General features: G+C 45.9%; 2 protein-coding genes across 2 annotated transcripts in view; one reads left to right on the forward strand and one right to left on the reverse strand.

Moving 5' to 3' along the window:
- Positions 1-4270, reverse strand: part of TECPR2 (tectonin beta-propeller repeat containing 2) — a 49594-nt gene extending 45324 nt beyond the window's left edge. The window contains exon 1 of the mRNA XM_018561103.1: positions 4125-4270. The gene's annotated coding sequence lies outside the window, so the exon portion shown is untranslated. The remainder of the gene's footprint in view (positions 1-4124) is intronic.
- A 53-nt stretch (positions 4271-4323) lies between these two features.
- Positions 4324-10022, forward strand: CINP (cyclin dependent kinase 2 interacting protein). The gene is made up of 5 exons (XM_018561104.1): positions 4324-4411; positions 4956-5124; positions 5876-5987; positions 7760-7889; positions 9792-10022. The coding sequence occupies exons 1-5, from the start codon at positions 4405-4407 to the stop codon at positions 9992-9994; spliced, it is 621 nt and encodes a 206-aa protein (XP_018416606.1). The 5' UTR covers positions 4324-4404; the 3' UTR covers positions 9995-10022.
- The last annotated feature ends 693 nt before the right edge of the window (positions 10023-10715 follow it).

Below are 10715 nucleotides of genomic sequence, written 5' to 3' on the forward strand. Positions count from 1 at the left end.
GGACATATACTAACATCCTCCCGTGACACAAAGCTCACTATATAGCAGGCTATTGCCCGCGATATACTGAGAGCGCCGCAGCCGGGACTGATCCCGACAATACTGTCTGGATCCACCCAGCTGTGTCAGTGACGGCTGGCCCTGTCTATCTAGGGGCAGAGCTAGCTGTGCCCGCCCCCTCCCCTGTCCGGTTTGGGGCATTTTTATTTGTGATTTAGCGCTGATCAGCACTGTTGGATTAAAATCTGTATGGAATCCGCGCAGAAAAAAAGGCTCAGGGAGCATTTCGGGCGGCAGGCGGTTCGGATAGCTCAGAGCTCCGCCATCACATGAATGGTCCCCATATGAATGTATGGGATCGTTCATGTCGGCAGTTCAGCGCGAACAAATACACGCGATCAAACCGCCCTGGTGTGAAAGGGGCCTTAGACAGCATGAGCCCTGCCACATGTTAGTTAAATGTTTATAGCTTCCTCCAATCTGGACTCTGCACAGTCCTCCATGGTGGAGAAGGAGCGGTGGGGACTTTGGAGCAAAGGTTTGCCTCATTTCAGCTCCACCTCAATATTAATCCAATTAACAGATAAAGAAACCGATAACTTTTTTCATTTTAGTTCAAAGCTGGACAAATCCCAGGAGCCGGATAGCCAATGCTCCCTACAAATTACAGCTGGCACCCAACTTATGAGGTTTCCTCTAGTTGTGGTCAATGGAGCTGGCAACTAAAAAAAAAAAACCTGCTGGCTTGGACAACCTGGCCCCGGAATTCTGTATTCAATTTGTTCTACCCCCTGTTATACTAACTTTTTATATTCAGAACAAGGACAACTTGTTCTTATTAGCAGCTACCGAGTTACAGAGTCCCTTGTGACTCCCCTCTCATAATTATTTTTCTGGATATGCTTCCAAGAGTCCACAAGTGACCAGTTAAAGCAAAAAGAAATAAAACAAAACAAAAACTAAGCACAAAGTAAAAGGTTGAGACAATGTAAGTGGGTGTTGCACCCCTCTGACCTCATTGTCCCCGGCATGTGTAAAGTATGACCTATAGTAAAGAAGGCATGGCTCTCAAAATGAGTTAGTTCCTGGATATTGGTTTTATGGAGAGAGAGGGGAGAGGAGAGAGAATGGAGCCGGCTTCCCGGCCAATCAGGAACCTGGGCAGCGTGTAACGACGCGCTGCCCGGCTTCCTGATACCGGAACTATCGGGCTAGGCATCGGAGCATTTGGGGCGCTTCTGAGTACTCGTACAAATACTCGGCATCGGCACCAATACCGATACTAGTATCGGTGCATCCCTAGTATTTATGTTATATATGTTTCTTTTATATTGTCTGTTTAAAGAAAAACGTAATAAAAATGATCTGATATAAAAAAAAAAAAGAAGGCATGGCTCTGATGGTCTCCGTTGCTCCGACATTTCTCTGTTGCTCCATACTACCCACCTCAAAACCAACAGTAAAAATTTCAACGACATAAGGAACCGGCTCTACTTATGCAAAGGCAATTTCTTTCCACGTAGCGTTTCTGTCCACCCACCGCAGACCTCCTTCAGCCTAAGAATAACTTTCCATACTGCAAACCGACAGATCCGAGCGACAGCTCTAATCGTATAGAAACACTTACAGACTACTGCGTGTTCTACATTAGGAGAACTCTGCTCCATGAAGTCGCCAATTACAGCAATGAAGTGAATTTGAGCAGCAGGTAGTTCCGGAGACTGAATCCCGCACAAGTGACACTTGTCTTGGGCTTGGCGGAAGAATGGCAACTGTGTACTGAAGGGCAGGTATAAATTAGGGGGATTCTCCGGAATCTGTTCTTTAGAACAGATAATTACAGGTATAGATGTTCCCAATGATCACAGTAGGAGCCGCTGAACTGATCAATCGCCCAGTAATTATGAGCTCACATTGCTCCATTGAGCTCCATAATGACCCACATCTGGACTCAACAATGTTAGAGGAATCTCAGGCATGCTTCTCCTCCTGTAATACGTTTTGCACGTTTGATGCAAGTTATCAATTTTTCATGGAGACTACAACTGCCAAAAAGGTCATTTACTGTCATTTCATAGAAACAGCCAGGCAGTTAGTGAAGAGCTTGGCCTATGGAGTCCATCTAAGGACAATCCTTCTACAGAATGTTTCACACCAGTCATTCTTCTAAACTCAGAAAAGTGAGCTTTTCTACGTGACAAACTCTAACCTGTAGGGCAACTCTTGTACGTTTTCCAAACGCCTGCATTTTGCTGCATTGCAAGCAGAAATCCCATTATTTCCTATGTGACTGGTTCACATATATGCCATGCACATGTGTAAAACAGAAAGGTAAACTATGGGCCCGTTCACCACTACGCATGCACACTACCACACGTACTGCATGCACGTGGAACAGTGTGAATCCAAACAACAGTATTTTGGAAGCCTGTGGAACCTCACCATCACAGCGTACCAACTTTACACGATCAATGACTGTAGGTCCAATTCAGAGCTCAGGCAAACCCCCCTACTACGACATCGCACAATGCAGATCAGGTGTAAGGTACCCACACACGTGAAAAGCCAGAAATATAACCTGTACCGGTGTTCTGTAAAAACTGCTCTGCAAGGCTGAAAAAGTAAACTCTCTTAAATGATAAATAATAATCATCTGTCAGTCTCATTCCATGTGACAGCCTGGAACAACAGAGGCACCTTCCTCGCCCAGACAGCAGAGAGACCGGTTGTGGAATTGCCTGTGACTGTGCGCGATACACCAAAGCCAGCACTCCGGGTGCATTTGTAGAGAGCGGAGGAAACAAAACAATAGGGAGGTATATAGCGGATTACTGCACAATGTATAAATCTCCCGGCCATTACACTAATGAAGCTGTCAGCAGTTCCTCTCTCCAGAGCAGTTTATGGTGTCGGCAGGGATATCATAAAAGGTGGTGTAGGTGAGATTTGGGGAAGAAAGGTTAACAACAAGATCTGAGGAACAGACAAGACCTAACCAGGAAGGAGCAAAATCTATTGCTGGCTGTCATGTCTGAACTGCAAAGTTACCAATCTGCTCAGCCATGACCATGAGGATACTTATCATAGAAGATACATTTCAGAAAAAAGAGGATGTTATACATTGTACTACTATGCTGCTGACATCCATTTTACACATTTACCATATCATCATCATCATCTACAAATAATAGAAGACAAATATAATAATGATTGGATGTTATACATTTTATTTTATATACTCTCAGCTTAGAAGCTGCTGACATCCTTTTTAGACATCTCTTTACCATACAATTCTTCTTCTTACAACTACTACTACTACTACTACTACTACTACTACTACTACTACTAATAATAATAACTTGATGGTATTAAATATACTAATAATAAATTACACATTTAATAAAGATTGGATATTATACATTTGATTATGTATACTTTTAGTTTAAGTGCTGCTGCAATTTTATTTTATTTTTTACACATATCTATTATAATCAGAAATAATAATAAATTCACCCCGGTGCACTTCTTGCAGGGTCAGGGTGCTCTTCCAATGCTATTATAAAGGATTTGGGCAGGGGTGCAACTGCAAATCACGGGGCACTATAGCAATATTTCAAAGGGGCCCCTTGCCCAGGTAACTCTCCCTGCTGGCTGTGACAAGTGAGACTGTAGGTGTCATTGAGCATAACATAAAGTATGTCAGCACACTATCAGGGGCAGTGCAGGGGATAGGAGGCTGAAGTATGATTAACAATATTAAAAATAATAATAATACAGTCAATGTTTCCACACTGATACCCACTCCCCCCCAGTCAGTAGACTACCTAATAATAACAATGATGATAATAATACAAACAATAGTTAACATTTTAAATAATAATGACAATACACTTCATATGTGTGCGCTCCCCTGCACTCTATATACATGCAATGTCCCCCTCCACACACCTGTTCATGTCCTCCTCTTGTATGGCACACATTGCTCACACACGAATTCTGGCAGAACACAATACTAATCCTATATAAGTCATGTCCTCATACACGGTGTATGTCTCCATCTACGTGTATATGACACAGACACAATGGCACGGTGCACGCAGCCCCGGCTCCCCGGGCAGTCTTACCCGCTCCGGGCTCCGTCAGTGGCTCCTCAGGTGGGGGGCCCCTCCGCCCTGCTCCCCCGGACCGCCTCTCTCACAGCCCCTGACGCAGCTAAATTACAGCCCCCACCTCTCCAGACAACCAAAACACAGAGACACACCGACCAATCCCGGGGCCGTCCTCCCGGTGACGTTAGCACACATCCTGTCCCCGTACGGAAGGCGGAAGTGATTGTTGTTGTGGAGGGTCACATGGGCAGCCCATGCCGTACTGAGTGGAGAGTTGTTAGTCCACGCCGTTGTCATGGAGAGTAAGTGACCCGGGCACGGTGCAGTGTTCTATACAGGGGTTCGGGGCAAGCTCTGCCATCTGTGGCAGGGCTCTGTTGTTATTTTATGTGGACTTTTATAGAAAAGCTTAATTTTAAAGCTGAACTAAGCAAATATATTATAAATACAAGAGTCATGTATATCTTGAATGTTGGTGATGTTTGTGTATTTCTTCCAGATCTGTGCAGTAATCCAGTGTGAAACTTCTTGTAATAAAGACCGGTCACTGCTGCTCTCCTTGTGCAGGGTGACTGGACTGGTCTGGTCTCGTCTCCACCCCTCTTGTAACTTGTCACTGCTACTCTCTCTCCTTGTGCAGGGTGACTGGTCTTGTCTCCGCCCCTTCCTGTGGGAGGGACCCATCAGGCCCAGCCACTACTAGTTGTGCCTGCTGGGCCCATCTCACATTAAAAATGCAATAGATCGTTTGTACTTTTATATAGCTGAGCTTCCTTTGGAACATTGTATTTGTTTCGGTGGCTGAGCACAAGCCAGTGACCGTTTTTATGTTTCTCCTCTTTGCAGGTAAAAGCCCTGGTTTTGTGACGCCTAAGAAACCGGCATTAACGGGCAGCGCCAGAAAAATCAAAGACAATGCCGCAGATTGGCACAACCTGATGCTAAAATGGGAAAACCTTAACGAAAGCGGATTTGGCTTGGGAAGCAAGATTGTCAATTTGAGAATAAGCAACCTGTAAGTGTCCTGAGCAAGATCGGGCTTAAGCTGGCCAAACATTATGTGACTTTCGGGCCGGTGTTCTATCAAAGATTGTGACTGGGTTGGAATGTGTGACGGGTGACGTGGTAACACATTTTAACGTAGCGACGCCCACTTTTTCTGTGGTGGAATATGTGACCGGCAAAATGTGAAGTATTTCAGCGATTTCTCAGCTGCTCCAGGGCAGATCGGCATCGCAGATGGTATGTGCTGGAGAACCGATCTGCCCTCGAACAACTGATCGGTCCTGAAATGTCACTTCTATCCGACTTTGTGGAATGTGAGATCGCAGTCACAAAGTCGGATAGAAGTGACATTTGAAGAATGTTCCAGGGCAGATCGTTTCTCCGGCGCATACCATCTGCGATGCCGATCTGCCCTGGAACACCTGGAATTCTTTGCGGGTCACATATTCCACCGCCGAAAAAGCGGGCGTGATTAGGTTAAAAATGTGTGACCACGTCACCGCTCACACATTCTAACGCAGTCACAGACATTGATAGAACCCCGGTTCTTGAAGGCCTGGCCAACATTTGCACAGTGGGTGCTGCTGTCGGCACCCTTGCGGCTGACAATGAGATGATGCGTGGACCTATATGGGTTGGACTTATGTCTTTATTCAACCCCAAATACTATGTAACTATGTAACATCACCGGAGCTACATGAAAGTACACATCAGCTGTCAGTGCATGAATCTCCATCCACTATGTATGCATTTTCTTATAGATCATATGAGAAGATGTTGGTAGATGATTCTGGTCCTGGTAATGAGAATGTTGAGGGTAAAGAAGAGCTGGAAAGGATGTGCTCAGAACTGGTGGACATATTGGAAAGCATGGTATGTGTGTACTTCATAATCCATTATAAAACTCATATAATATAAAGATTTAATGTTGATGGGCGTGGCTTGCTCACTTCTCATTAATAAACACAGGTACCTATAGACAGGTATTACAATTCTTAAAGGGTAGGTGCACTTTAAAACAAAGTTGACCTCTATGGGGTTTAGCTTCCATTCGGTAGATGAGCACCATAGAAGTGAATGGTGATGTATTGCGCAGGCACAACCAGGAGAGGGAGATGTCTGCTGCAGGATGTAATCAATCAACAAGAGGCTGGACTTGTCAGAACTTGGGAGGTATGTACCTGTGCAGAGGGAGGGAAGGATCAGTGACATCATCTTAAAGAGACCAAAGGAATAAGTGCACTTATGCTTTAGGACTAATTCACACGAGAAACGGCCGGCACATACAGCTCCGTGCTGCGTGCACGGCCGCATCGGGCAGCTCCTGGGAAGGACAGGTGCCGCGTGTGATTAGTACGCAGCCCGTCCTTCTCTATGTGAGTACGCCGCCCTACGTTCACCCGCCCTGCACGTCCGTACTCGTACGCTGACAGGATGGCCGTTTCCCGTGTGAATGAGGCCTTAATGTGAAAAAATACTTTACATTACAAAAGCACCTTATTAAAGGAGAACCGGCGTTCGCTCACCTCTCGATCCTGTCACGGCTCTCTGCAGTGACAGGGGAGGGGCTGGATTCCCCTCTCCCCGCTCCGATCCGCCAGCGCTGACTGGCGGAACGGACGGGGGAGGGGGCGGGTACAGCTGGCTCTGCTTCTAGATAGGCAGAGCCAGCTGTCACTCACGCAGCTGGGCAGATCTTGACATCGATGTCGGGATCCGCTGCGGCGTCTCAGTATACCGCGAGCTGTAGCTCGCGGTATACTGAGCTTAGGGTAACGGGAGGACGCTAGTTTGTGTCCTCCCGTTACCCTAATGAGAACTATGGGGAAAAGCCCTGACCCCATAGTTCTCATTTAACCTCAGGTACGCCAGAGGTAGAAAAAATCTCTTTATCTGAGTTTCCGTCTCCACTATAAAGAAGGAGGGTAAAACTAGACTATGCAAAAACCATTGTTTTATGAGCCATACAGATTGAGTTTAACCCTTTCGCTGCCAAGGACGTATGGCATACGGACCTACAAAAGTGCTTAGTGTACGGCAGCACAATCCCCCTGTGCCTCAGAGGCTCATACATTTCCTGCACTGCATTGACTTGACATGCTGTACAATCTCAATTTTCAGTCTCATGGATCACCCTCTACTCCCTTGATTTTTCTATTGAAGTCGATCACTATGCAAAAATACATATCTAGCCAGGATAAAAGTGTTTACACAGCTCAGCCAGGTCGGTGACCTTGCTTTTTTTCTACCGTAGTTAAACAATACAGCTAGGTCACCTCCCCAGCCTGTGATTGGACAGTGGCAGAGCAGCAGCAGACTGATGAGGTCTATACTCACTCCATTTTCTTTTAAGCATATCTGCATGCAGCAGAGTCTGATTGGTCTTGACCCTTCTCTCTCTTGCAGTCTGAATGCTGTGGTACAGGAGAATAGAAGATTGATTTAGGTGCTTGGAGTAAATGCCTTTAAAATGTAAAAATAGATTTCATGTTTTTTTTAATGATTGCATAACTGCACTTTATGGTGTTGTTTTATATATCTGCCAAAAGTTAAGCTTTAAATAAAGATGTATTCGTAGCTAGCATCAGTCTTTACTTTTATGTTCAGTTTTCTCACAATGCTTCCAATTGTTTTTGAACCCTCAGCAACAAATACAAATGAAGATGGAGAAACTGACGTTGACATTTAAAGGGGTGTGCCACCTGGAGGCTTTCCAGTGCCGCGGCGAAGCGTCTTGTCCCATACTATTTCATACTTGGCCTACTTCACTTTTTTGTGAGCAGTTTGTTTATTACGAGATTTTCTCCAATTCTTTTGTATGTCTGTCGGTGTTTTGAGCATGAGTTCATACAGCGGAATTTGTCCAAACTGGAGCAGACAGAATCTGGAGCAGTTGCCCATAGCAACCAATCAGCTTCCATCTGCTAAGCTTAACTGAAGAGAGAAGCTGATTAGTTATTATGCACAACTGTGCCAGATTTTATTTGCTCCCGTTTTGATAAATTCCGCTCATAGTGATTTGATGTCAGGATGGCTCTTAAAAATTGTCCTTTTAAATGTTCTTCTCCAAGTGGCAACCACTCACATACTTACTAACCTTCAGCCCTGCTCCTAAGTGCTGCACAACTTTGCATCAAGTTCCTATTGTGCGTCCCTCACTCCATTCATCACTATGGCTGGGTCCTTATTTCTCTGGATGAATGGGGCAAGTGGTACGCATGTGCAGTTGAAGCTGGATGCATGCAGGGCTTTTTTAGTGTAGAGGCTGTGTGATGCTGGGCAGAGCTGTACAGTGAAACTCTCAGAAATGAGACTGAAGGTAACAGGATTTTTGTACTCATCGTAAAGTCCTTTTCTTGGTGTCCATTGAGGGATACGGTACATTGTAAACCTCTTGTAATAAGATCCACTGAGAAGGAAGTGGGGCGAAAGAGGACTCCAAGGAGGGGATGGACTCCATTATTAATAGACATGTGCATTCGGATTTGAACGAACCTTAAAGGACAGTGTACTCCTAAATATGCTAATTGCCTGCCTGTGTCTTTAAAGGAGAACTATGGGGTTAGGGCTTTTCCCCATAGTTCTCCTTAGGGTAATGGGAGGACACAAACTAGCTTCCACCCTCACCCTAGGCTCAGTATACCGCGAGCTGTAGCTCGCGGTATAAGACGCCGCAGCCGAAGCGGATCTCGACAATTGTGCCGGGATCCGCCCAGCTGCGTGACTGACAGCTGGCTCTGCCTATCTAGAGGCAGAGACAGCTGTACCCGCCCCCTCCCCGTCCGTTCTGCCAGTCAGCGCTGGCGGATCGGAGCGGGGAGAGGGGAATCCAGCCCCTCCCCTGTCACTGCAGAGAGCCGTGACAGGATCGAGAGGTGAGCGAACGCCGGTATGTGTTCGCTCACCTCCCGATATACTGAGCCGACCTGTGACAGTCTCATTGTCACAGGTCGGCTAGAACTATGAGGTGAGTGAAAAGCACCTCCATAGTTCTCCTTTAAGGTGCCCATACACCTTACAACCATCGCAAGACTTTTGTCTTGCGATGTTTGTAAGCTAATTAAAAGCTCGCCCATCTTGGACAACCAGATCGTACTTGCGATCATCGAAAGCCCGCCCGGATGACCTCAATGCTGAAGGGGCACCGGCCCGTTCCGCAGTCGTCGAACGAGCACGCCACTAACCCGCCGAGAATTGTATGATTCTCGGCGGGTTTTGTAGCATGCTCCTTCGACAAAAGACGTGCGACCGTACAGTAGAAACGGTCGCACGCCTTCCATACACCTTGCGATTATCGTATAATCGCCGGATTTCCCGCGATTATCGTACGATAATCGCAAGGTGTATGGGCACCTTTAGTACTTTGATTCATTGACCTAGAACAAGCATGTAGCCAGTTAAGTCAGGACTCCTGATTTGCATCAGTCAGTGCATCAGGTCAGTGATTTAAAGCTCACTGGATCAGCATTGTAGCCCGGGAACCAGACTTAACAGGCGTATTGCTTTTTCATGTTGTGGACAGTAGCAGTACTCGGTGTACCAATTAACTTGCATTGAAGGGAAAGGAGGGGTTACTGCTAAATGGTATTGCTTGGAGCTGTATCACACTACCGGTCATGTCACTGGTGACAACTCACTGTTCCCGGTCATTGTAAGCCAATCTATTTTATTTTTCAGATGAAACCTCGCAGAAAATGTCAGAAATGTACAAGAAGGAAATGGCACTTAAGCGCACAATTGTCAGTGAGATAGCGCACACTCCAGACCAGGACCTGCTCATGGTTTATCTGTCTTGTTGGCTGTATCAGCCCTATATAGACAACAACATCAAAATCCTCCTGGAAAGCATGCTGCTGGAAACTGGCCACAGGCCCATTTAATGGATTCTCCAAGCAGACTTCAGTTTTCCTGAAAAATCGATAAGATTCACTCTATGGCCAAAATTTTATGGACATCACACCTACCTGAGCTTGTTGGGCATCCCATTCCAAAACCATAACATGGAGGAGTTTTCCCTCTTTGCAGTTATAACAGCCTCCACTTTTCTGGAACAGGTTTCTACAAGATTTTGGAGTGTCAGTGGGGATTTTGTGTCCATTCAGTCCTAAGAGCATTTTGAATTTAAGTTAGGTGACCTGGATCTGGGCAATGGATGCCACACCCCTGAAGAACAATTTATGGAAAATAAAAGCTGGGGTGTTTTAGGCATCTGAATGACAACTTAAATTATTAAAATGAATTAATTAATTTTGTCCGGGGTGGCTGCACAACACGCTGGGGGCTCTACAGTGAGAGGACGGGACACCCCTCGGTTTTGGCCGGGTAACTAGCTGATCCAGGATCACATTGAAGTCTTGGTTACCTCTGATATCTCTCAGTTCATGCTGCTCCAGGTGGGGTTCATGATCCGGGCCTCTTTCCCCTCATCTGTTCCGAAAAAAAATGCAACCCAGGTGTTGTGTCTGGACGGGGTTGCAGAGATGCACACACATTGACAACCTCCCTCTCCTGAAGAAGCGCCGCTAAGTGCGAGACGTTAAGAGAAAACCATGCTCCTCCACTGTTAACCTTCACTATTCAATGCTGTATCACGTAAAATTC

The sequence above is a fragment of the Nanorana parkeri genome, unplaced genomic scaffold (genome assembly GCF_000935625.1).
Source record: "Nanorana parkeri isolate BGI_ZX_2015 unplaced genomic scaffold, ASM93562v1 scaffold499, whole genome shotgun sequence".
Taxonomy (NCBI): Eukaryota; Metazoa; Chordata; class Amphibia; order Anura; family Dicroglossidae; genus Nanorana; species Nanorana parkeri.

Excerpts from the sequence above, each read along its gene's own strand:
- CINP (XM_018561104.1), top strand. Across the intron at positions 5,125-5,875 it reads AATTTGAGAATAAGCAACCT|ATCATATGAGAAGATGTTGG; the intron begins GTAAGTGTCCTG and ends ATTTTCTTATAG. Across the intron at positions 5,988-7,759 it reads TGGACATATTGGAAAGCATG|CAACAAATACAAATGAAGAT; the intron begins GTATGTGTGTAC and ends TTGAACCCTCAG.